The following is a 27,633-nucleotide window of genomic DNA, read 5'->3' on the forward strand; positions in this document are numbered from 1 at the left end:
GGAGCCCTGCAAGGGGGCAAGTCCCATGAGAGAGAGAGAGAGAGAGAGACAGAAGTGCAAGTGCAAGTGCCTCTGTCTCTGTGTGTGTCTCTCTCTCTCATGGGACTTGCCGGAGGGCCATGGGAGGGCCGCATTTACATAGAGCAGGGAGGGCTGTTCGAGGGCCGGATTAAACCGGGCCGCGGGCCGCAAATGGCCCATGGGCCGGACTTTGGACATGCCTGCTTTAAGTGATTGATTATATGCCCTCAATTTGATTTCAGCTCCCAGTGACTGCATAGATGGGTTTTTAAAATTATTTATTTCTATTTTGTATTAGTATGGTTGGTTGCACAGACACACAGGTGTTTAGATTGGATCTGGCATTTTTGTCACCTTATCGAGTCCTTCCCAGATATTAATAATATTAAAAGTATTGTCACAGGATGTGAGCTGTTCCAAGCAAAACTGCCTTTTGCAATTAACTGATGATAATTTTGTCAATGCCAATGGTGTTCAAATAGTGCTTCAGATGTTTTGGGGTGGCACTTAAAGTGCCTATTACTATTGGTACTATTTTTGCTTTCTTTGGAAATATCTTCTACTTCTATTTGCAGATCTTTATATTTTGAGACCTGCTGTCTCCAGGTATTGTCATATCTACTATCCAGACTTTTTTTTGTCTTATCAACAATTGTTAAATCTGGGGTATTATGTTGGTCCATCTGTTTTAAATCTAAAGTCCTAGAGCACTTTAGCTTCTTCATTTTCCATGACTTTTTGCAGTCCCATTAATTCTTGCTTGCAGGCAAATGATATTATTATTATTATTATTATTATTATTATTATTATTATTATTATTATTATTATTATTATTATTATTATTATTCATTAGATGTGAACCTCAGTCAATTGAACATTCAAATTATTATTATCATTATTATTATATTTGTTCAATTTATGTGGCATCAATTTATATTTCAAACAAGCAACTCTGAGCAATGAACAATCACAAAGTAAATTAAAACCAAATTACAATCACAATAAGAAAGAAAATGAAGTATGTACAGCAGCCGAGAAGAACGACAATCCATAGATGTTAACATAACCAGGAAATAGGACCCTTCACACAGGACCCCAGACCTAGGCAATTTTATTGTTTATTTTACAGTATCCTATTATTTCAGGTAGATGTTATGATAACAATGTCGGGTTGGAGGTGGTGATTTTAATTCATCCCAACTCTAGAACAGTGCAAGTTCAGCAAGGCACAATTAGAGCTTGGAACATTTTGCACACTGTCTGTGTGAAATGGATGATGCGCTTCTCCAGCAGTAATTTCTGGTCTTTCCAAGGAAATAAAAGGAATTTGTACAATGTGCTGCAAGGAAGCCCAAAAACGATCATTTTTATAAGGTTTCTTGAAATGTTTGAGTCAAAGATATACAAAACAGCTGGCTTAGCAGCTTAATTAAAAAACAAAGCAAACAAAATGCTTAAATTGGATGGTTTCTAATCAGTGTCACTGCTGATGTTCCAGAGGACTTTGATAAGGCTCATTTGCATAATAGAAGATCCCTTTGGTCTGCTGTCATTTTATTGCCAGCAATAGCTATATTGTTATCTAAATTACATAAAAGATGTTGCCAAGCTATTTTCTTCCCATCTGAGAATAACAAAGTTAATTGTTCAGGGCCTAAAGCAGGAGTAGGCAATCTTGGCTCTTTTATGACTGGTGGACTTCAACTCCCAGAATTCCTGAGCCAGCCATGCTGAGGGGAAAGGGAGAGTTTCCAAGCTGAGCCATGCTGGCTCAGGAATTCTGGGAGTTGAAGTTCACAAGTCATAAAAGAGCCAAGGTTGCCTACCCCTGGCCTAAAGAGTGGAGATTTTGCAGTGAAAGAACATGACCTGTTGAATTTCTACTTTCCTTATAGCTCATCCCAAAGGTGCTTTTTCAAGAGGCAACTGGACTTTCTTGTTTTGCAGTAACACCAGAACTACAAATTGTAGACCTTTTCCCAGCCACAGAGTCAGCCACCAGGAACAATAAACTGGCAGAACCAGAGGTAGAACAATTAAGGATGGAGGTATCTGCAGCCCTCGCCAGTGCCAAAACACCCCCCTCCAACCTCACAATTCAAGAAAGGACAGCAGTGACATCCTTAGGAGGAGACCGCAAACATGAAAGTCCAGGTGCCTCTTCAAAAAGCACCTTGGGGACAACCATGACCTGGATGATGGAGAATCTCCATAGACCTCTTTATAGCTCTTAAAGTGTAAGAGCTCTCCTGCAAAGGGTTGTTGTGATAGCCTCACACAAAAACTGTTGGGCTCTTCCATGACAGGATTTTCATCCAGACTGCAAACCAGCAAGCTTTTCTCATCATCAAATCTTGGTGGCTGAGACACCAGTTTGTTGAAGGCCTACATCAGTAGTTGGATTCAGCTGGTTTGCACCACTTCGGCAGAACCAGTAGCTAATTTTTTGTTGCCAAAGCCCAGAATGGACTTCCGGAAGTGACATCCACAGAGACAACCGGTTGTCCACATATTTGAATCCCACCACTGGCCTACATGGTAAAAAACACATGCAAACATAAAAGCTCAGCAACTTTGCTGAATGAAAAAAAAAAGTAGGTGTAGAATAATTATTCCCAACTGTTTTAATTGAAGCAAAAGCAAAATTGACTTTCGAAACTAAATTAAACTGTGAAATGAAGCCAAATTAGATGTTTGGTATGGAACACCATAAAGGGCCTGAAACAAAGCCATCATTTTGACTCAGCCCAAGCCTTTTCATGAGCTTCAACTGGGGGGAAATTCAGAAAAGTGCTACAGATACACACTTGACCTCTTGGAAGAAAAGTGGGATATAGCACAAGCAGTCCCATTTCAAGGTTATGTGTATGTTTCTGTGTGTGTGCACACAAGTGTAGAAGCTGGTGTATGTAGGCTTACAAGATATATGGCCAAAGGACATGATCTCCTTTTAATCCACATGCCTTCCTGCCAGCAGGCATAACCTTAAAATCAAGTGTCTATGGAGATTCTCAATCATCCAGCTTGGGGTTATCCCAAAGGTGTTGTTGAAAGAAAAATCTCCATCAGGGTCCAGTCCAAGCCGGGAATAAACAAAATGGAGACTACTTTAGAAAGGTGTAGTTTATTGAAAAGCAGAACCACAAGACATAATGCTCTGAAACAGCTGACCACATGTTGCTGTGAGTGGTGGGTTTTTTATACCTTCTTGGGCTTTTGTTTTTGGAGTTCCTGTGGCATGAACTTTGACCTGAGGTTCAGTATCTACTTTTTGGTATTGGTGGGTTAAGGTCATGTCTTTAGAGTTTGGGTGGGATATGTAAATTTTAGGAGTCTTTGTCTTTCTAATCTCATCAGCTTCTAGCTTCCTGGCTACAACCTTTCTGAAAGGATTATTGAATTTGCATTTCTACAAAGCTGACCTCTGCCTGGGTTTCTGACTGGGGGGGGAGAGGTTTCTGCCTTTTTAAGACCTCCATTATTCCTTTGGGGAAATATATTATATTTCAGTTAGAACTGAAGAAGCTTCTTAGATGAGAAGCAAAATATTTTCAAAGAAAAAGAACTCCAAGAAAGTCCAGTTCCTTTTTGGAAAAAATACATTTGAGATTTAATAATAATAATAATAATAAAGTTGGAAGGGACCTTGGAGGTCATCTAGTCCAGGGCTTTTCAACCTTTTCACCCATTGTACCACTTTTAGGATATGGCAACATCCGAGTACCACCAGTCGCCTAGCAAGGTGTCAAAAACTTGATGACCAAAAGGAAAAAAGTGATAAAGTACAGGTAGTCCTCGACTTACAACAATTCGCTTAGTGACTGTTCGAAGTTACAATGGCACTGAAAAAAGTGCCCCCAAGCCACAGCCGAGCAAGACACCTGTCTGCCCACCCGGGGACGCTCTTCCTCCTGTCTGAAGTTTTCATTGTTGTGAGCATTTCTGTTGAGGATTGGCAACAGGGGTGGGGTGGGGGGGTGTTTGGTTTTTATTCCCCCTGTCTGCTGGGTGGTTGCAGCAGGTTTTGGTCACTTCACATGACCCTGGGACACTGTGGCCGTCATAAATATGAATCAGTTGCCAAGCATCTGAATGTAAATCACAAGACCCTGGAGATGCTGCAACATTCCAGCTGATTGGTGCTTCTTCAGGGCTCAGCAGAAGCACCAGGATCAGCGCCGAGCTCCAGCTGGAGCCTGGCACTGATCCTGGCGCTTCCGCTGAGCCCTGACAGCCCTGCAGCTCCAGCCGTCTCTCGCTCAGGCTTGTGCGGTGCTGCCACCGGTTCAGCTCATTCCCCTCCCCCACTACTTTTCTGGGATGGTCGCGTACCACCTGCCAGGTGCCAATGTACCACAGGTGGTACCCGTACCACTGGTTAAAAAGCCCTGCCCTATACTATACCTGTACATTTGGTTTTTCTTGCCTAAATGTAGAACCTTACTTTTTTCACCATTGAATTTCATTTTGTTAGATAGCGCCCAGTGTTCAAGTCTGTCTAGATCCTCCTGTATCTTAAGCTTGTCTTCTGGAGTGTTGGCTATTCCTGCCAGCTTGGTGTCGTCTGCAAATTTGATGAGTTCCCCATCTATCCCCTCGTCCAAATCGTTGATATAGATATTGAAGAGCACTGGGCCCAGAACAGAGCCCTGGAGCACCCCACTACACTTCCCTCCATGTAGATGTGGTTCCATTGAGGACCACATGCTGAGTACGGCCGGTCAGCCAGCTACGAATCCATCTGGTGGTGGTGCTTTCTACCCCACATTTTTCTATCTTATCAAGTAGTAGGTTGTGATCTACTTTATCAAATGCCTTACTGAAGTCCAAGTATTATCCACCTTTTTAACTGTTTTGTGTATCATGCATTTCTATGGTGACATTTGAAATCATTTTTCTTTGTTTTTTAAATCTTTTTAATTTTTTGAGAAATGGAAAGAAACACAAAGATAAAAATACATGCATTGCCAAAGAAAAGAAAAGCACACATATAAAATTTAAAAAATGGAAAAAAAATACAACAAAAGGAAAACAAAGGTATATTATTTTGGCTGTAAATAATTACAAAATGTGTTTCAAAGTTATTGTATGTTGGAATTATTTTTTATTGCCAGCAGTACTGTAGTTGCTCTCTAAAAAAACATTGATCAGGAGAAAGTGTGACAGGAGGAAGAGGAAAAAAAAGAGGAAGAATAATAATTTTTCAATCCCAAATGTCTGCCTAATGTTTTTAAAGTCAGGACATTGGTAAATAATACTAAATAACATTCTGATCCATTTTCTCTTGCAATTTTGTTTTTCATTTGGTCTCTGTATATAACGTTTTAATTGTTGGTTCTACTGTGTGCCCCTGAAAGCTATTTAGAGTGAGATGGGCGGTCATGATAGATAGACAGACAGACAGATTTAATTTTCATTTTTTGTTTAACTTCTGCTTTTAGCACCGCTCCAAATAGATCCTCCACAGACAGGCTGTGCGCGCCAGTTCCCTTTTACGCTTGGGCATCGGTCCGGTCTCATAGAGTCCGGGGAATGAACGTGGAAAGCCCTGCATACTCCGGACGGATGTATGGGCGGGCCGGCCGAAGGTTGGGCAATCCGGATCCTGCACCACTGCTCCGGAGAAGGCAGCCAGCAGGGAGCGCGACGCTTGGCGTTGCAAAGGAGGCGTCGTCGTCCGGAGCTGCTTCCACGTCGCCCGCGGCGCCTCCCACCGCGCTCGCCGAGAGAGGAAGCGGAGTCGTCATGGCCTCGTCTCCTGGGCTCTGCTCCTTGGGGTGGGACTTCAGCACCCAGCAGGTACCGAGCAGGAGGCGGAGGCGTCGGTGGCGGCAGCAGCTGGGCAGGCTGCAAAGAGCCGTTGCTCCGGTAGCAGCCACGGGGCTCAGCCGCCTTCTCTCCAGCAGCGCCAAGCGCGCGCGGAGCAGGGAGACTGCGCCTCGCAGTGCAGATCCCATCATCCCCGGCACATGGGATGGGAGTTACAGCCTGACGTCCCAGACGGTGTTTACTTGGGAAGGCTGGTTTAAAAAAGAAGCCTGAATAAAACTGGAATTCGTTTTAGGTTTTGGTAGAAAATATACTTTTAGCCAAGCTCCCCCCGATGAGACGCAAGATCTCTCTAGTATTGCACATAAAATTTAAAAGGCAAAGATAAAAATTTAAAAATCTTTAAGTAAATAATCTTTATCCTTATTTATTAATTGAATAATAAATATTAAATAATTTTTCCCGCTCGTTCTTCCACAATGGGGTGGGGGTGGGTTCCTGGGTAGCTTGGACTAGAGCAGGGGTGTCAAACTCAATTTCATTGAGGGCTGCATCAGCATTGCAGTTGCCCTGGGGAGGGATGGGTGTGGCCTACTGGGTGGGCGTGGATGGAATGGGTGTGGCCTGTGGGGGCCTGGGCAGGAGTGGGACAGATTTGAGGGTCTCTGGCAGAAAGGGGTGGGACCAGGGCAGAGCCCATCAAGCCGGATATGTGAAGTAGGCGAGGGCCATTTGCTGTCCACTTCCAGGCGATGGTCCATTTCTGCATTCCTCACAAAGGCTGACACCTCCCCAGCATGCACCCAGGGGGCGGGGCCGACGCGGCAGGGGCCGCTTCCTCGCTGTTTCCAGACAGCCTTGTGGAGCTAAGACTGAATGCGTTTCTGCATAGATGGCCACCACAAAATTGTACATTGGCTCCTGGCCGGCCTGGGCCAGGGCCAAGGCAGCGGGGGCCGTTCCCTCACTGTTTCCAGGATGGCTTCGCGGGCCACATGAAACCACTTCGCGGGTTGCATCCGGCCCCCGGGCCTTGTGTTTGATATGTTTGGACTAGAGTCTAGAGAAGGGGTAGACAACCTTGGCTCTTTTATGACTCGTGGACTTCAACTCCCAGAATTCTTTTATAGTCATAAAAGAGCCAAGGTTGCCTACCCCTGGTCTAGATCTTCTCTTCCCCAAGCACTCTTTGCACATGTTCAGTGCACTGAGGTCCCGATTCCAGGCTTCTGCTCTGTCAGACAGGTAGACTTAGCTGAGAATCTTAAGATTTTCTCCATGTCCTTCAGTTAAAAACTCAAATAGTTAGTCATTGACATATATGATGAACTTGGTTTAGAATCAAAATATAATGGAGGGAAGTTTGTAGGTGTTTTTGCTAGGATTTTTGCTCCAGTTTCACCCCTGCAGTACATAGGATTACAACTTTATTGAGAGGTGGGATTCAAGTAATCTGTTTATGATAAAATCCTTTGCTTCAGTTTTCATGTATTTTGTTGTTAGTTGCGAAGTCGTGTCCGGCCCATCGCGACCCCATGGACAACGTTCCTCCAGGCCTTCCTGTCCTCTACCATCTTCTGGAGTCCATTTAAACTCACGCCTCCTGCTTCAGTGACTCCATCCAGCCACCTCACTCTCTGTCGTCCCCTTCTTTTCTTGCCCTCCATCTTTCCCAGCATCAGGCTCTTCTCCAGGGAGTCCTTCCTTCTCATTAGGTGGCCAGTATACAGCAATATTATTTAAACTTGGCAACTTTAAGATGTGAGGACTTCAACTCCCAGAATACCCCAGCAAGCATGCTGGCTAGGGAATTCTGGAAGTTGAAGTTCTCACATCTTAAAGTTGCCATGTTTGAAAAGCACTAATCTAGGATTCCACTGTTATTTTTGATAGGTTACAAAATTCCAAAAGATGTTGCTGCCCATTCTGCTACTATCTATATCTGCAAATGTGTATTTCTTGTATTGATTGGAGATTTTTTTTTCTCAAAGAGAAAAAGAATTCCAAAGGAGCATCCCAGCACTGCCTGGAAAATTTCTTAAGACATGGAGCTGTTTGCCTTGATATCTGCATCTTAAAGTACTCTCTGTTTGTTCAGAAAGGATGAACTTCATACTTTTAAAATAATTTTCATCCTCTAGTAAGGCAAACTCTGAAAAGTGAGCCATTTTAAGACTTCTTGAAGTTTACAAGCAAACCCAACTTCAACTCACTTGAGCTGTGACATGCTCAGATGAGGAACCAAAGGTTAACTATGCAGTTAACTGCTGTAGATTTCTTAATAGTTTAATATCCGTTAGACCAAAACAAACTAAAATTAGACAGAAAGTGCATGTCACACTTTATAAATTCTTCTTGCACATACATTCTGGATCTTTTTCGAAGGGCAGGTTATGTAAACCTCCTCTCTGTGTATCCTATGCTTTAAAGACTGTGTATCTTGTGAAAAGAATCTACAATTATTTTATTTAAAGAGAATATCCAGATGGCAAAGGCCACAAAAAATTAAAAATACTTCTGCAAAGCAGCTAACTCGGTTTCACACCATGAAGGCTCAGCCATATGTAGCCTCAGGAGCCCTCCAGAATTGTAATTTAGAGTAAGGGAAAATATTAAATTCATGGCTAGGAACTGACCATATTTACTGCATGCAGCTAGTTTAATTTTAATAGAAAGTGGAATGAGTTCTTGGACCAATCTTGAAAAAAGCTAAGCAGGTTTAGATCTGATTAAAACATGGATAGGTGACACCTGGAGACCTTAGGAGTAATAGGTTAGATCTAAATCGGGTCTTCAAACTTGGCTCTTTTATGACTTGTGGACTTCAACTCCCAGAATTCCTCAGCTAGCGTGCTTGACTGAAGAATTCTGGGAGTTGAAGTCCACAAGTCATAAAAAGGCCAAGTTTGAAGACCCCTGATCAACAAGGTTGGGGCTCCAGTTGCTTCATTATACGATTGCTTTTTTTTTATCAGCCTTGTGGCTTCTGGGCCTTGTGGATTTTTTTTTTTATGTGTGGGTAGGTGAATATCACTGTGTGGAAGACTTTCCATGAGGTAATACAGTATTTTCTTCTGTGTAGCCTCAATTTCACTAAGGTAGTCCTCGACTATTTGACAATTGGAGCTGGAATTTTGATCATACGTCAGTGTAGTTATAAATTGAGTCATCACTGGATCCAATTCTACAACGATATTTACCATGGTTGGAAAGCAAATCACTGCAGTTTTTAAGCAAATCACATGATTGTTAAGCAAACCCAGCTTCCCCAATGAATGTTTTTTGTCAGAAGGTTGCAAATCATGACCACATGGGTGGACACAGTGTACTGCAACCTGTTGTAAATGCAACCTAGTTGCCACAGGCCTGAATTGCAATCATGTGTCTGCAGGGATGATTTCCAGCAAAAATTGCTCATTCAGAAGAGTGGATTTGCTCAACGTGATGTAGAAGATGACTACTCCAGGGGTAGGCAACCTTGGCTCTTTTATGACTAGTGGACTTCAACTCCCAGAATTCCTGAGCCAGCCATGCTGAAGGGAAAGGGAGAGTTTCCAAGCTGAGCCATGCTGGCTCAGGAATTCTGGGAGTTGAAGTCCACAAGTCATAAAAAAGCCAAGGTTGCCTACCCCTGGACTAGGCTGAGCCCAAGGGCAGGGTCAAACACATCCTCACACCCCTTAAAGTGACCTAAGTCCAGCCCCCCCTCTTGAAGTCCGTTGACTCTTATCTAGCATCAATTTGCATCTCTCTTGGCTCCAGGTTTTTGCACCTATGATTTGCTTAAAGCAGGGGTCTTCAAACTTGGCCTTTTTATGACTTGTGGACTTCAACTCTCAGAATTCCTCAGCCAGCATGCCTGACTGAGGAATTCTGGGAGTTGAAGTCCACAAGTCATAAAAGGGCCAAGTTTGAAGACCCCTGGCTTAAAGAACATGTGATATGCTTTATGGCCTTAATGATTCACTTTAGAACTGTTGTAAAAACAGCCATAAAATTGAGTCCAGTCATGTGCTTCAACTTATGACTGCAAAAATTGAAATTCCAGAGTCCATTGTGGTTGTAAATTGAGGACAATCGAGGACCACCTGTATGCAACAATAGGGAGAGGTAAAATAAAGTGTTGAATTATTTTCACATTACTTTGTTAAACAAAAAACAAAAAACTCCATCACAGCAGTATCCAAGGTTGCCATCTTCTATTCCTCTCTTGACATGAGCAGAAGAAAAAATAGGTAGCTGTCTACGACAAGTTAATGTTTTAAAATTTGGGTTTTGTGAAAAGCAATAGTAAAAGAAGAGCTTGATCATGCAGAAATAAAGGGACACTGACAGGAAATGGTGAAATATTTTTCCAACCTAATCATGAGGATTTCAATCTCTTTTTGGTGAGGCTCTAATTTGCACCCGAGAAATAGGACATTAATCAACAATCCATGCTTTATGATTGTGGGAGGAAGCCAGCGTGAAGTATCACTTTCTCGTGACTGATCATGTAGAAATGATGGCTTCTTCTGAATTCAGAATTAATAACTTGTTCTTTCTCCAGCTGAAAGTAATTGCGGTTGATGAACAGTTGAGAGTCATCTACGAGGACAATATTAATTTTGACAAAGATCTGCCAGAATTTGGGTACGTTTTTCTTTCTTTTGCATTTGATCCAACATAACTGATACAAACTAGGTTGGTTTTCTCTGGATAAAGAAAATCCTGGGGCTTGCAATCCCGACACATCTGGAAAATGCCTGCAAAAGCATTTTCCAGATGTGTCAGGATTGCAACTCCCAGAATTCCCAGTTGGAAGATTGAGCTCAAAAGTTTCTCAATCTTGGCAACTCATATTCAGGTTTGAGAAGGAACACAATGTTTTCCTAGGCACACATCCTTGTTTATGGATTTAGATGCTATTTTGAAACATAAACAGTTTTGATGAATGACCTACCCCTGGAACAAATCTTTGTTGTTTTCCTTAACTTGGGTCAGCATGACATTGCACTTAAGAGGACATCTGTCTGGGGTAATTAACCAGATTTTCTGCTGACTAACTCCCAGGTCATGCTAGAGAATTATGCTAGTTCCCAGAACTATTATTTTTACAGCTTCTTGGAATAATATTTCTTCCCTTTTTAAAAAAAACCAACTATCTGAAACTGTAAGAAAAATTATCCAGAAAGCTGGCTGGGGAATTTTGAGGGTTGAAATCCACATCACTTAAAGATGCCAAAGTTGAAAAACATTGGACTAAGCTGGCTGGAATTCTGGGATTGTATCTACATTTGTATGTTGCCTTTTCCTAAATATGCACTTCATATTTAGAGCAGTTTTCCAATATCTAAGGGGGCTGCCACAAAGAATGGGGGGGGGGGTTTCAACCTATTCTCCAAAGCGCCTGAAGGCCGGACAAGAAGCAACGGGTGGAATGATTGGTTTCTCTCTTCGTTGGATCTTGATTCCTCTTTGAAGGACTGTCAATCTTGTTAATTGGTCACCTTGTTGGACGGAGGTCTTCGCCACTTACGAGGTTGTGACCTTCAAAAATTCTTCTCTGACCTGTCGGTAAACAGACTTTACCATATCCCAAAGGACGGACTCGTCCCCCAACCTGATCTACTGGTCCAAGGTCCCTTCTGTTCTGTTATTTGAATGTTGTAGTCTTACTTCTTAAAGAGAGAAACTATTTAGGGGATATACTTCCAGATTAGATATACCTTTCTCATCATTCTCTCTCCTTTTCCATAATTATGGTTCTCTATTGCTCAAGACCCAGCATTACTCTTTTTTTATTCTGCCCATCTATACAGCATTGTGTAATTGTGAATGTGCTGGAACAAAAACAGGAGACCCAGTTTCTAGTTTTTCCTTAGGCGTGGGAGCCCGCTGGGTGACTTCGATCCAGTTACTTCTTCTCACTAAGAATGATCAGAGCTGGAACGGACCTTGGAGGTCTTCTAGTCCAATCCTATACGATTCCCGACAAATGGCTGTCCAGTCTCTTCTTAAAAATCTCCCATGATGCAGTCAGCGTGGTATAATGGTTTATTTATTTGCTTATTAAATTTATATGCCACCCTTCTCACCAAGAGGTGACTCTGGATGGCTTGCCACCAAATAAAAGCCACAAGATAAGGCATTAAAATAATAAAATGTTAAAACTGACTTAAAATTAACAAAGATGACAAGGAAGGGAGCAAGAGGCATTTAGGCAGGGAAGTGAGGCCTTATTTCAATCCGTTCACTACATCCAGAATGTCAACGCTCCTATCTAGACTGCAGGCCAGTTGGCAGAACCTGGACAGAATCGTGCCCTTTCAGAAGGGGAATATCTCACCTGGGTGGGGGTGGGGGGGCTATGTTCCAGAGACCAGGAACCATGGCAGAAAAGTCTCTTTTTCTGAACCCCCCCCAAGCTGGAATTCCTTAACCGATGGTGCAGGCGGCATGGGCGACACAGTTTCCCACATAACCTGAATCCATACCTTAAAGCAGTGATGGTGAACCTTTTAGAGACCGAGTGCCCAAACTGCAACCCAAAACCCACTTCTTTATTGCCGGGTGCCAGGTGGGCATGGCCCACTGGGTGGGCGTGGCTGTGGTGGTCATGGCAGATTGGGTGAGAGTGGCCAAGGTGGGCATGATCACCTCGATGTTGCTCGTGGGGAGGGATGCCTCTGGGGGCCAGACAGGGTTGGGGGAGATCCAGGGGGTCTCTGACAGGTGGGGCGGTGGGCAGGAGGCTCGTCCTGCGGGGTGAGGTGAGGCGATGCAAGGTGAGGCAGGGCGGGGGTGCCATTGTCACAGGGCAAGGTGAGGCAGGGGCCGGGGCGGCTGCTGCCTGACACCATCGGCCCCCGCACACAGAGGCCAGCGAGTGCATGGGTGCTGGGATGCATCCGGCCATGTGGGACCATGGTGAGTTAGTGGGCGGCTGGTTGAAGAGGGACAGTTGCCATCTCCAGGGCATGGCCTGTATGCCCACAGAGAGGGCTCTGAGTGCCGCCTCTGGCACGCATGCCATAGGTTGGCCACCACTGCCTTAAAGGTTCTAGTCCTGTCTAATTCATGAAAGCCAGCTGAGTATCTCTGAGCCAGTAACTTTCTCTTGGTCAATGGCCAGAAAGATCTAAGTTCTAGTCCTCCCTTAAGCCTAGAAGCCAGCTGGGCAGTCTTAGGCCAGCCAAGTTCTCTTGTCCCTTTTGCCAGACTCTCTGATAAAGCCAGACAAAACCATCATCACATTATTGATTGATAGCTACACCGTAAGAACTAAGTGAGCACAGAATAAGTGGTCCTTACATCCAAGAAGTACAGTGCTAAGAAGAACATCAACAACTCATTTCCGTTGTCCATTGGAAATAACACACAGTACTTGGGAACAACCCTTCTCTGTTTAAGTAAAATATTTTGTCCTTCTCAGTTCTCAGCACCTTCCTGTGCTAGGAGCAGGTGAAAAAAAACCCCTAAGTTTTTCATCTCTCTTTTGTTGTTGTTTTAATCGTTCAGTTGTATCTGACTCTTGATGACTTTATAGGCAAATGCTGCATATGTCAAGCTATTTTCCAAAGCTCCTGAAGGCAGGACAAGGCAGGCAGGACAAGAAGCAATGGATGGAAACTAATTAAGGAGAGAAGCAACTTAGAACTAAGGAGAAACTTCCTGACAGTTAGAACAATTAACCAGTGGAACCACTTGCCTCCAGAAGTGGTAAATGATCCAACACTGGAAGTTTTTAAGAAAAGACTGGACAGCCATTTGTCGGAAATGCTATAGGGTTACCTGCCTGAGCAGGGGGTTGGACTTGATGACCTCCAAGGTCCCTTAAAACTTTTATGATGATGATGATGATGATGATGATGATGATGTCAAGCACAGCTGCTGCCAGTTGCTGGATATTCATCTTTGTATCAGCTTTCAGGGTATCAAACCAGCAAGTTCTTTGCCTGCCTTTTCTTCTTGTTCCATTAACCATTCCTAGCATCATTGACTTCTCCAATGAATTTGCATCATGACATGGGCAAAGTAAATCAGGTGTAGTTTTGTGATTTTGGCTTCTACTGAAGGGACTGGTTTTATACAATCTAGCATTTCACTGTTCCTTGCTCTGGCTGTCCATGGTATACCCAATAATTTACTACCAGCACCCAGAGCAGAAAAACAGGTTACTGTAATGCTACTTGTTTTTAATATTCTTATTTCCTACAGCACTCAAGGTGGTGTTTACATACATGATGATAGATTATCATTCTCTTCTCCTGTGTTAATGTGGATCAAGGTAAGAACTAATCTTTTGTTCATATTGCCAATGCTTTTTGTGTATGTCATTTTGTGGATTTGCTTTAGATTTGTGCAATAAAAATCTATCAGACTCTTATTTTGCTGGCAAGGAAGAGAAAAACCACTGTGGTATGTAGCTATTTCTTTTTATTTGGGAAACCCATGAAACTCTGGATTTTCAATCTGGATTTTTTCCTCTTTTCTCTAAAGGAGCCAAATATGTTTCTGCTCCTTTGAAGCCAAGAGGCTGGCATTGCTCCTATGGAATACAGTTTAACCCAGGTGTCAACCATGAGAAATTAGAAAGATTAGAAAGAAATTAGAAAGACTGTATGCCTAGCCCTGCTTTTATGTTTGGAGACAGGATTTGTAAAAGTAGAAATGAAGGCATGGATATTATATTCAGATATTGGCTAAAGGCCCACTTTCAGTCTGAATCGTTCTGATACATCTTATAGATCAGTGTTGGCGAACATATGGCACGCGTGCCAGAGGCGGCATTCAGAGCCTTCTCTGGGGGTATACCTGCCGCCACCGCGCGCAGGTCCATTAGGCCACCGCTGGTGCCCGGAGCGGCAGCCCCACCCAGCACAAAGGAGGTGAAGCAGCTGGCTAGCAAGTTTGAGTAAAGGTGGTAGACCATGCGCTCGCTGGCCTCTGTGTGTGGGGGCTAATGGTGTCAGGCAGCAGCCCCCCCTGCTTCGCCTTGCCCCGCAGCAATGGCACCCCTGTTCTATCCCCTGTCTCACCCTGCAGGACAAGCCTCCTGCCCACTGCCCCACCCACCAGAGACCTCCTGGATCTCCCCCAATCCTGCCCAGCCCCCACAGGCGTCCCCCCCACGAGCAACATCAAGGTGGCCATGCCCACTCCACCCATGCCCACTCAGTCTGCTGTGACCACTGCAGCCACGCCCACCCAGTGGGCCACGCCCACGCCCACCCCCCTGAGGGCACCACAATGCTGATGCGGCCCTGGCATTTTGCAATAAATAAGTGGGTTTTGGATTGTGGTTTAGGCACTCGGTCTCTAAAAGGTTCGCCATCACTGTTATAGATAGTCCTGAACCACAGTAGGAACCAGGCAAATTTATTATTAAATTGTGTGTAATCATTAAGTGAAGTATCACATGACCGTACTCGATTTTACAACTCTTTTGCTGTGGTCGTTAAGAGAATCACTGGATATTAAGTGAGGCATGACCATGAATTTGACTTTCTCTGTCAGCTTCCCCATTGATTTCGCAGGAGAGAAGCCCACTGGGAAAGTCGCAAACGGTGATCACGAGACTGTGCGGACGCTGCAAGGGTTATAAGTGTGAAACTTGGTCATATGCTACATTTTTCGAGCAAGTTGAAACTTTGAATGGTTGCTAAGCATGAGGTTATAAGTCAAGGACTTATTCATCCTGTTTGATGAATATTAATTCCTCTAGAAACCTAAAAATAAATGACAAATTATATAAATTGGGATTCTGAAGTGAGATACTGACGCAGCTGGAACAGGATCAGGCAACAGTAGCTCTTTAACAAGGAATATTCCTTCTTTGGGGCATAACATATTTCATTTTAAACCAACATTTTATCTGATCCAAGCAATACATTTTTGTCTGTATGCTATTGTAACTTTACATTGTTGTGGTTTTAATATCTCACCATAGAACAGAATTCAGCTATTTTCTTGGAGGTTTAAGTCAGGGCTTTTCAACCAGTGGTACGGGTACCACCTGTGGTACATTGGCACCTGGCAGGTGGTACGCGAACATCCCAGAAAAGTGGGGGAGGGGAATGAGCTGAACCGGTGGCAGCACCGCACAAGCCTGAGCGAGAGATGGCTGGAGCTGCAGGGCTGTCAGGGCTCAACGGAAGAGCAGGATCAGTGCTTCTTCGGGGCTGTCAGGGCTCAGTGGAAGCACCAGGATCAGCGCCAGGCTCCAGCTGGAAAGCAGCATTGATCCTGGTGCTTCTGCTGAGTCCAGAAGAAGCGCCGATGAGCTGGAATGTTGCAGCATCTCCAGGGTCTTGTGATTTACATTCAGATGCTTGGCAACTGATTCATATTTATGACGGTCACAGTGTCCCAGGGTCATGTGAAGTGACCAAAACCTGCTGCAACCACCCAGCAGACGGGGGGGAATAAAAACCAAACACCCCCCCACCCCACCCCCGCTGCCAATCCCCAACAGAAATGCTCACAACAATGAAAACCTCGGACAGGAGGAAGAGCGCGGCTGGGTGGGCAGGCAGGTGTCTTGCTCCGCTGTGGCTTGGGGGGCACTTTTTTCAGGGCCATTGTAACTTTGAACAGTCACTATGTGAACTGTTGTAAGTCGAGGACTACCTGTACTTTATCACTTTTTTCCTTTTTGGGGGGGTTATCAAGTTTTTGACACCTTGCTAGGCGACTGGTGGTACTCGGATGTTGCCATATTCTAAAAGTGGTACAGTGGGTGAAAAGGTTGAAAAGCCCTGGTTTAAGTGAACTGATCTGATGCGGATAATTTTCGACTTAACATCCATTCATTTAATGATCATTTGAAGTTACAACAGAAGTGGAAAAAAATGGCTTACAACCAGTTTTCACGTGAGCATTGCAGCACTCTCATGGTCAGGTGATCAAAACTTGGGTGCTTGACATTTGGCACGTATTTGTGACCGATCACATGACTCTCCTGGGGTCATGTGATCACCAGTTGTGACCCTCTGAGTCAGCTTCCGAGAAGCAAAGTCTGCGGAAAGCCAGATTTGCTTAACAACTGCAATGATTCTCTTGACAACCGTGACCAAAAATCGGGCACAACTCAATTAACAACTGTCTTATTTAGCAATGAAAATTTTGGGCTTTGGTTGTAAGTTATTACCAGTAATAGAAAAGATTCTATTTCCTCTTCAGTTTGACTTAAACCAAGGGTAGGCAGCCTTGGCTCTTTTATGACTTGTGGACTTCAACTCCCAGAATTCCTGAGCCAGCCACGCTGAGGGGAAAGGAAGAGGTTTCCAAGCTGAGCCATGCTGGCTCAGGAATTCTGGGAGTTGAAGTCCACGAGTCATAAAAGGGCCAAGGTTGCCTACCCCTGACCTAAACACTTAGCAAGTGACTTAGTTGTTGAGTTGGAGCATCAGCTGTTGTAAAAAAGACACATGATCAGCTGTTTTGACACAGTGTCCCAGCAATAACACATGATCAGTTGTTTTGATGTCTTCATCCAGACATGGGTAAACCTCGCTAGGTGTGGGATACTATAGTACAGATAGTCCTCAACTCAAAGTTCATTTAGTGACCATTTGAAGTTACTATGGCACCGAAAAAAGGGATTTCACACTTACAACCTTTGCAGCATCCCTGTGGTCACATGATCAAAATTCAGACCCTTGACAACTGATTCCTATTTATGACGGTTGCAGTGTCCCGGAGTCGTGTGATCATCTTTTTTTACCTTCTGACAAGCAAAATCAATGATAGAAGCCTGGTTCACTTAACAACCGTGTTACTAACTTAACAACTGCAGTGATTCACTTAACATCTGTGTCAAGAAAGGTCGTAAAATGGGGCCAAACTCACTTAACAACCATCTCACTTAGCAACAGAACTTTTAGTCTCAGTTGTAAGTCGAGGACTACCTGCATTTTTCTTCCTGCACTAGAGATACCGCTAGTAAGACTTCTGTGTAAACACGATAGCTCATCCCTTCGTGAACGGAAGCTTCTGGTTTTCCTGCCTTTTGGGATCTACCTTAGCCAGAAGATCTGGACAAACACATGGATTTGTGTTTGTCCTGGTGCAGGGGTAGTCAACCTTGGCTCTTTTATGATTCATGGACTTCAACTCCCAGAATTCCTGAGCCAGCCATGCTGAGGGGAAAAGGAGAGTTTCCAAGCTGAGCCATGCTGGCTCAGGAATTCTGGGAGTTGAAGTCCACGAGTCATAAAGCGGCCTAGGCCAGAGGTAGGCCACCTTGGCTCTTTTGTGACTCGTGGACTTCAACTCCCAGAATTCCTGAGCCAGCCATGCTGAGGGGAAAGGGAGAGGCTTCCATGCTGAGCCATGCTGGCTTAGGAATTCTGGGAGTTGAAGTCCACGAGTCATAAAAGAGCCAAGGTTGCCTACCCCTGTACTTGGTGAGTGAATAGTTTAATAGGCCTGGGCCAGAGACTGTTGCCAATAGAAGGGAAGTCCATGCATTGAGATATTCTCCCCCCCCCCCCGAATGCAGAGATGGCCCCTCCTTGCCATGGGAATTTTCCTTGTAAGCTTCTTTTTCTTAGCAATTGGCAGGAAGCAACTCACAGGAAGGCAGATATTTCCCCCCCTGTGGATGGTGTGTCTAGAGGAATGGCATTTTTCTTCTTAATAAGAGCTGCCATAGATTTCAGTAATTGGCTGTTTTTGCACTATCTGTGTCATTAGATGATTCAGCTACTTCGTTCAGCATTATTAAAATTGGGCTATGCAAGGCACTATTATGTTTGCCAGACAATCTATAATTTGTTTGTTTACTATCTCTCCGTGTTCTTGAGATTTCCTTTGGTGATGCAGTTTTTCCCTACTTCTTTAAATAGTTGCATTTTTATACCATTATTTAACCTAGCAGATGTGATCATTCAGAAATGATGTCAACATTTTGCCCTGGATGAAATGCAGTTTTCACATAATTACACCCTCTTCCCCATTTAATTCTTATTAAAACTTTATTGGTCTTTTCCAAGTTTTAATCATAAACACTTTTTTTTTTAAATGGAAGTTAAACCATTCTGGTTTCCATTTTGTCTGGATTATGGGACCCTGGTTTTTTAACTATTGCAGCACCCCCTGGTCAGGGGATTAAAATTTGGACGCTTGGCAACTGACTCATATTTATGATGGTCGCAGTGTCCAGGGGTTATGTGATCAACTTTTGTGACCTTCTGGCAAACAAATGTCTAGTTTAAAGAAGAGAAGGACGAGGAGGGACATGATAGCAGTATTCCAGTATCTCAGGGGCTGCCACAAAGAAGAGGGAGTCAAGCTATTCTCCAAAGCGCCTGAGGGCAGGACAAGAAGCAACGGGTGGAAACTAACCAAGGAGAGAAGCAACCTAGAACTAAGGAGGAATTTTCTGACAGTGAGAACAATTAACCAGTGGAACAACCTGCCTCCAGAAGCAGTGAATGCTCCAACACTGGAAGTTTTAAAGAAGAGATTGGACAGCAGGGGGTTGGACCTGATGACCTCCAAGGTCCCTTCCAACTTTATTATTATTATTATTATTATTATTATTATTATTATTATTATTATTATTATTATTAAAGTCAAATGAGGAAGCCAGATTCACTTAACAACCATGTTACTGACTTAATAGCTGCACTGATTCACTTAACAACTGTGGCAAGAAATGTACTAAGTGGGGCAAAATTCACTTAACAACTGTCTTGCTTAGCAAGAGAAATGTTGGGCTCAATTGTGGTCGTAAGTCAAAGAAAACCTACATTGGGAGTCCCAAGGTAAGGAGCTGGGGATGCTTGGGGGGCAGCGGAGGCTTTGGGGGGCCCAGTATAGCAAGTTGAGGAGGATGCTGGTACAATGTAGTATGAGGACAGGGAGGCCAACAGAATCAGAATAGAGCTGGAAGAGACCTTTGAGATCTTCTAGTCCAAACCCCTGCTTAAGCAGGAGATCCTATACCATTTTAGAGAAGTGACTGTCCAGCCTTTTCTTAAAAACCCTCCAGTGATGAAGCACCCACAACTTCTTGAGGCAAGCTGTTCCACTGGTTAATTGTCCTCACTGTTAGGAAGTTTCTCCTTAATTCCAGGTTGCTTCTCTCCTTGATTAGTTTCCATCCATTGTTTCTTGTCTGGCCTTCTGGTACTTTGGAAAATAAATTGACCCTCTTTTCTTTGTGGCAGCCTCTCAAATGCTGGAAGACTGCCATCAGGTCCCCTCTAGTCCTTCTTTTCTCTAGACTGGACATTCCCAAATCCTACAACCATTTTTCATAAGTTTTAGTCTCCAGGCCTTTAAGCATCTTAATTGCTCTTCTTTGCACTTTTTCCAAAGTCCCAACATCGGTTTTGTAATGTGGTGATCGAAACTGGATGCAGGATTCCAGGTGTGGCCTTACTAAGGCTTTATCAAGCGGTACTAATACTTCACGTGATTTTGCTTCTATGCCTCTGTTTATACAACCAAGAATTGTGTTAGCTTTTTTGACTGCTGCCGCACATTGTTGGCTCAGGTTTAAGGGATTGTCCACTAGGACTCCAAGCTCCCTCTCACAGTTACTGTTTTTAAGCCAGGTCTCGCCTAATCTGTACTCGTAACAGAAGGAGTGGGGACTAGCTAGAATAATGTGCAGCCATCTCTGCCAGATTCCCCATTGACTTTGTTTGTGGGAAGCCAGCAGGCATAGTTGCAGATGTTGATTAAATGACTGTGGGACTCTACAACTCTAGAGTGCAAACTGTTGTAAAGTACAAACTGGTTGCCTTGCACCCAAACACATGACTGTGGCAGTGCTGTGCTCTGCACCGTGATAAGTTTGAACTGTCGCTGAACAAGTGGTCATTAAATGAGGACCATCTGTACAGGTAGTCCTCAACGTACGGCCACAAACAAACCCAGCATGTTGCTGAGTGAGAAATTTGTGAAGTGAGTTTTGCTCCATTTTACCACTTTTCTTGCCACATTTGTTAAGCGAATCACTGCAGTTGTTAAATTAATAACACAGCTGTTAAGTGAAACCGGCTTCCCCATTCACTTTGCTTGCCAGAAGGTCACATAACCCCGGGACACTGCAGCCGCCATAAATACGAAACAGTTATCAAGCATCCGAATATAAATCACGGGACCCTGGGGATGCTGCAAGGGTCATAAGTGTGAAAAACGATCATAAGTCACTTTTTTCAGTGCCGTTGCAACTTCGGTTAGTAAATGAACCGTTGTAAATCGAGGACTACCTGTATTTCCTGAACCGAGTTTGGGTCCCCTTTGTAAGTTAAAATAGCTTTCTATCCCCTTTCTTTGAAATAAAGGTATTTCAAATAAAGGCAAAACTCACAACTGATAACTGCGGTGAGCGTTTGTACAATGCAAGGGGGAAGAAACAAAAGGAAGGGGTGGAGGAACATTTTCGGATGTACCTTTCTCTACCCCCTTTCTCCCCCCCCCAAATAAATATCTAACAAAATGAAATTCAGTGGTGAAAAAAGTAAGGTTCTATATTTAGGCAAGAAAAACCAAATACACAGGTATAGTATAGGACAGGGCTTTTCAACCTTTTCACCCATTGTACCACTTTTATGATATGGCACTATCTGAGTACCACCAGTCACCTAGCAAGATGTCAAAAACTTGATGACCCATAAAAAAAAGGAAAAAAGTAATGAAGTACAGGTAGTCGACTTACAACAGTTCGCTTAATAACTGTTCAAAGTTACAATGGCACTGAAAAAAGTGCCCCCCAAGGCACAGCGGGGCAAGACATCTGCCTTCCCCCCCGGCGGTGCTCTTCCTCCTGTCCGAGGTTTTCATTGTTGTGAGCATTTCTGTCGAGGATTGGCAGCGGGGGTGGGGGGGTGTTTGGTTTTTATTCCCCCCGTCTGCTGGGTGGTTGCAGCAGATTTTGATCACTTCACATGATCCTGGGACACTGTGACCGTCATAAATATGAATCAGTTGCCAAGCATCTGAATGTAAATCACAAGACCCTGGAGAAGCTGCAACATTCCAGCTGATCGGCGCTTCTTCAGGGCTCAGCAGAAGCACCAGGATCAGCGCCGAGCTCCAGCTGGAGACTGGTGCTGATCCTGGTGCTTCCGCTGAGCCCTGACAGTCCTGCAGCTCCAGCCATCTCTCGCTCAGGCTTGTGTGGTGCTGCCACTGGTTCAGCTCATTCCTCTCCCCCGCTACCACTTTTCTAGGATGGTCGCGTACCACCTGCCAGGTGCCAATGTACCACAGGTGGTACCCGTACCACTGGTTGAAAAGCCTTGGTATAGGAGGTACCTTGCTCAATAGTAGTAACTGTGAGAGGGATCTCGGAGTCCTAGTGGACAATCATTTAAATATGAGCCAGCAGTGTGCTGCAGCTGCCAAAAAAGCCAACACAGTGCTAGGCTGCATTAACAGAGGGATATAATCAAGATCATGTGAAGTAATTAATACCATTTTATAATGCCTTGGTAAGGTCACACTTGGAATACTGCATCCAGTTTTGTAAAAAAAGATGTTGAGACTCTAGAAAGAGTACAGAGAAGAGCAACAAAGATGATTAGGGGACTGGAGGCTAAAATATATAAGGAAAGGTTGCTGGAATTGGGTATGTCTAGTTTAAAGAAGAGAAGGACGAGGGGGGACATGATAGCAGCCTCCCAATATCTCAGGGGCTGCCCCAAAGAAGAGGGAGTCAAGCTATTCTCCAAAGTGCCTGAAGGCAGGACAAGAAGCAACGGATGGAAATTAACGTTCCTCTCTTCGTTGGATCTTGATTCCTCTTTGAAGGACTGTCAATCTTGTTAATTGGTCACCTTGTTGGACGGAGGTCTTCACCACTTACGAGGTTGTGACCTTCAAAAATTCTTCTTTGACCTGTCGGTAAACAGGCTTTACCATATCCCAAAGGACGGACTCGTCCCCCAACCTGATCTACTGGAGGTTCCTCCCCTCCAACTTTATTATTATTATTATTATTATTATTATTATTATTATTATTATTATTATTATTATTATTATTATTATTATTATTATTATTATTATTATTATTTACGTTCACCCCTTGCTTTCACGGGCTCCACTGGTGCAGATGCATCTCGCTGATTTGATGTTGGCTGCACTCCACGTTGTCCAGCAGATGGTTCAATTCTGGCCACAGGCCTTTATAAATCTGTACTGCTGGAGGGCGCAGATGGTTATCATGGTTACTTTTCTCTGCAAGTGCTTGTCTTTCAAAGATTGTGTGGCTGTGGGAATGGGTTTTACCTGGGCATTTAGCCACAGCTTTGCCATTTTGCTGCATTTGTTTGGCATCCTGTTCGCTCAGCCAAATCCAGAAAACTGGTTCTGCTTTCAGGTGAGCAAAGGCTGGGGAAGGAAAAGGAGGGATTGGAGCTGGTCCTCATGCAGGTAGTCCTCAACTTACAACAGCTCACTTAGTGACCACTCGAAGTTACAACGGCACTGAAAAAAGTGACTTATGACTGTTTTTCACACTTATGGCCATTGCGGCATCCCTGTGGTCACGTGATCAAGATTCAGATGCTTGACAACTGACTCATATTTATGACGGTTGCTCTATCCTGGGGTTATGTGACCTTCTGGCAAGCAAAGTCAATGGGGAATCCAGGTTCACTTAACCATGTTACTCACTTAACAACTGCAGTGACTCACTTAACAACTGAGACAAGAAAGGCCATAAATTGGGGCAACATTCACTTAATAAATGTCTCATTTAACAACATAAATTTTGGGCTTGATTGTGGTCGGAAATCAAGGATTACTTGTATTTATAGAAAGAGAAGAGCAAATGGGTTGGATCACGCTGCAAAGCTCTTCTCTTCTCCCTTGTGGGTGAAACAATATGGCCGACTGAGGAGATTAGCTTAGAACAGGGCTTTTCAACCAGTGGTACGGGTGCCACCTGTGGTACATTGGCACCTGGCAGGTGGTACGCGACCATCCTAGAAAAGTGGTAGCGGGGGAGGGGAATGAACTGAACCAGTGGCAGCACCGCACAAGCCTGGAGCTGCAGGGCTGTCAGGGCTCAGCGGAAGCACCAGGATCAGCACTTCTTCGGGGCTGTCAGGGCTCAGTGGAAGCTCCAGGATCAGCGCCAGGCTCCAGCTGGAAAGCAGCACTGATCCTGGGGCTTCTGCTGAGCCCAGAAGAAGCGCCAATCAGCTGGAATGTTGCAGCCACTCCAGGGTCTTGTGATTTACATTCAGATTCTTGGCAACTGATTCATATTTATGGCGGTCACAATGTCCCAGGGTCATGTGAAGTGACCAAAACCTGCTGCAACCACCCAGCAGGCAGAGGGAACAAAAAAACAAACACCCCCCCACCCCCGCTGCCAATCCTCAACAGAAATGCTCACAACAATGAAAACCTCGGACAGGAGGAAGAGCGCCCCTGGGCGGGCAGGCAGGCATCTTGCTCGACTGTGCCTTGGGGGACACTTTTTTCAGTGCCATTGTAACTTCGAACAGTCGCTAAGCGAACTGTTGTAAGTCAAGGATTACCTGTACTTTATCAGTTTTTTCCTTTTTTGGGGGGGGTCATCAAGTTTTTGAGACCTTGCTAGGCGACTGGTGGTACTCGGATACTGCCATATTCTAAAAGTGGTACAGTGGGTGAAAAGGTTGAAAAGCCCTGGCTTAGAACAGGGATAGGCAACCTTGACTCTTTTATGACTTGTGGACTTCAACTCCCAGAATTCCTGAGCCAGCATGGAACAACCTAAATCAGTCATGGTGAACCTTTTAGAGACCGAGTGCCCCAAAACCGCCCCGTCCTCCCGCTCTGTCCTCTGCCCCCGCCTGCCCGCAGGGCCACCCACCACCTCCACGGCCCGCCACAGCGTGATGGTAGCCATGGCCTCTGCCCACACCCCACAGCATTATCTGCATGTGACAGGGCGTGAGGGCAGAGTCTTGTCCCCGCTGCCCGGCTGCCATGTCCTTGGTTGTGCTGCTCAGCGTGGGCTGCACCTGGTGGTGACTCTCCAGGGGGCTGCTAGTGAGGAGGGGGTCCATGGGGGGAGGCGAGGCTGGGACGATGGTGCACGTGTCCACAGAGAGGACTCTGAGTGCCACCTCTGGCACGCGTGCTATAGATTTGCCACCACTGACCTAGATCAGGGCTTTTCAACCAGTGGTATGGGTACCACCTGTGGTACATTGGCACCTGGCAGGTGGTACGCGACCATCCCAGAAAAGTGGGGGAGGGGAATGAGCTGAACCAGGGGCAGCACCGCACAAGCCTGAGCGAGAGATGGCTGGAGCTGTAGGGCTGTCAGGGCTCAGTGGAAGCACCAGGATCAGCGCCAGGCTCCAGCTGGAAAGCAGCACTGATCCTGGCCCTTCTGCTGAATTCAGAAGAAGTGCCGATGAGCTGGAATGTTGCAGCATCTCCAGGGTCTTGTGATTTACATTCAGATGCTTGGCAACTGATTCATATTTATGATGGTCACAGTGTCCCAGGGTCATGTGAAGTAACCAAAACCTGCTGCAACCACCCAGCAGACGGGGGGAATAAAAACCAAACACCCCCCACCGCTGCCAATCCCCAACAGAAATGCTCACAACAATGAAAACCTCGGACAGGAGGAAGAGCGCCGCCGGGCAGGCAGGCAGGTGTCTTGCTCAGCTGTGGCTTGGGGGGCACTTTTTTCAGGGCCATTGTAACTTCGAACAGTCACTAAGCGAACTGTTGTAAGTCGAGGACTACCTGTACTTTATCACTTTTTTCCTTTTTGGGGGGGGTCATCAAGTTTTTGACACCTTGCTAGGCGACTGGTGGTACTCGGATGTTGCCATATCCTAAAAGTGGTGAAATGGGTGAAAAGGTTGAAAAGCCCTGGACTAGATAGAAGGATCGTGGGGCTCTTTGAGGATAAAGTTCCTTCTCTCTCTCCCCAGCTCTGGCTGATTTATTTCAGTGTTTATTTGTTAAGGTTACAAGCTGTTTTAGGCCAAGTGATTAGGCACTATTTGAGCCAATAGAGCAAGGAGACAAAATGTGTCCAAGAATAAGAAAACCCCCAAGATGTATTGCTGTATTAGGGAAGACAACACTTAAGAACAATATTGCAATATCAGGGTGGATTGCAAAGTGTCCTATCTTGGGGCTAGTAGAACTTCTGTGTTGTTTGGCCTGACCTTAAATTTGGGACTGTGTAGTCCTGGGATGTCAAACCTTGGCAACTTTAAGACTCGTGGACTTCAAGTCTAAGAATGGGAGAATGGGGAATTTTGGCATTTGAAAGCAGCAAGTCTTAAAGTGGCCAAGTTTGGAAGGAAGGGAAGGGAAGGAAAGGAAAAAAAAGAAAAAAAAGGGTAGGGTAGGGGAGAGGAGAGGAGAGGAAAGGAAAGGAAAGCAAGGTGATAGTCTTTGGGGGTGGATGCTATCTCCCAGAAAGGACGTCACCATCACTCCATATCTCCAAGGTCCCAGATGATAAGGTGACTGCAGTGATGGGACCTGGAGGATACCTGCTCTGCTAGAGCTAATAGCATGAAGAGGCAAAAAAGGGAAGAGATACGGTTTCATAGACCAGGGCTTTTCAACCTTTTCACCCACTGTACCACTTTTAGAATATGGCAACATCCGAGTACCACCAGTCGCCTAGCAAGGTGTCAAAAACTTGATGACCCCCCCCCCAAAAGGAAAAAACTGATAAAGTACAGGTAATCCTCGACTTACAACAGTTCGCTTAGTGACTGTTCAAAGTTACAATGGCACTGAAAAAAGTGCTCCCCCCCAAGCCACAGCCGAGCAAGACACCTGCCTATCCACCTGGCGGCGCTCTTCCTCCTGTCCGAGGTTTTCATTGTTGTGAGCATTTCTGTTGAGGATTGGCAGCAGGGGTGGGGGATGTTTGGTTTTTATTCCCCCCGTCTGCTGGGTGATTGCAGCAGGTTTTGGTCACTTCACATGACCCTGGGACACTGTGACTGTCATAAATATGAATCAGTTGCCAAGCATCTGAATGTAAATCACAAGACCCTGGAGATGCTGCAACATTCCAGCTGATTGGCGCTTCTTCTGGGCTCAACAGAAGTGCCAGGATCAGCACCGAGTTCCAGCTGGAGCCTGGCGCTGATCCTGGCGCTTCCGTTGAGCCCTGACAGCCCTGCAGCTCCAGCCATCTCTCGCTCAGGCTTGTGCGGTGCTGCCACCGGTTCAGCTCATTCCCCTCCCCCACTACCACTTTTCTAGGATGGTCGCGTACCACCTGCCAGGTGCCAATGTACCACAGGTGGTACCCGTACCACTGGTTGAAAAGCGCTGGTATAGACAACCTGGTTCTGAACCATGAAAGGCATTATTGATGGTGATCTTGAAGTGTCCTCAGAAGTCAACTGGCAACCGGTACAACTCGTAGAACAGAGGTGTCATCCAGGCGTTTGCATGACTGCCATGCCCCATCCAGGCTCTTATGTGGGATATGCATGTGGAAAAGGGGCAGGGTTTCAGTGGCAGGCTTGTGACCACCATATTGATTTTATGCTAAAAGCACGGATGCACCTGGCACCTCTTTTCTGTTTATTCCTGAGCCATGTGAGATTTCCAAATTTCCAAGAATACTGAAATTACTCTGCAATTCCCCCCCCCTCCTTTTTTTTAGGCCCTGGATCTGATTTTGGAAAAGATGAAATCTGCAGGGTTTAATTTTTCCGCTGTAAAAGCTTTGTCTGGAGCTGGACAGGTTGGTTAAAAGGAGGGGGGTGATGATGGAAAACAGATGCTTTGGGCTCTATATGTTTCAGTTTAAATCCTCCCTCCTTCCTATCAACTTCCTTCCTTCCTTCCTTCCTTCCTTCCTTCCTTCCTTCCTTCCTTCCCTCCCTCCCTCCCTCCCTCCCCCCCCCCCCCCCC

General features: G+C 45.0%; 1 protein-coding gene across 1 annotated transcript in view; it reads left to right on the top strand.

The window, feature by feature from the left end:
• Window positions 1–5,749: 5,749 nt before the first annotated feature.
• Window positions 5,750–27,633, top strand: part of XYLB (xylulokinase) — a 141,363-nt gene continuing 119,479 nt past the window's right edge. The window contains exons 1-4 of the mRNA XM_015832537.1: window positions 5,750–5,820; window positions 10,340–10,422; window positions 13,990–14,059; window positions 27,383–27,463. Of these exons, the coding sequence (XP_015688023.1) occupies window positions 5,767–5,820; window positions 10,340–10,422; window positions 13,990–14,059; window positions 27,383–27,463 (288 nt within the window). The 5' untranslated portion in view covers window positions 5,750–5,766. The remainder of the gene's footprint in view (window positions 5,821–10,339; window positions 10,423–13,989; window positions 14,060–27,382; window positions 27,464–27,633) is intronic.

This window comes from Protobothrops mucrosquamatus, unplaced genomic scaffold, assembly GCF_001527695.2.
Source record: "Protobothrops mucrosquamatus isolate PMUCROS unplaced genomic scaffold, P.Mucros_1.0 scaffold5, whole genome shotgun sequence".
In the NCBI taxonomy this organism is placed as follows: domain Eukaryota; kingdom Metazoa; phylum Chordata; class Lepidosauria; order Squamata; family Viperidae; genus Protobothrops; species Protobothrops mucrosquamatus.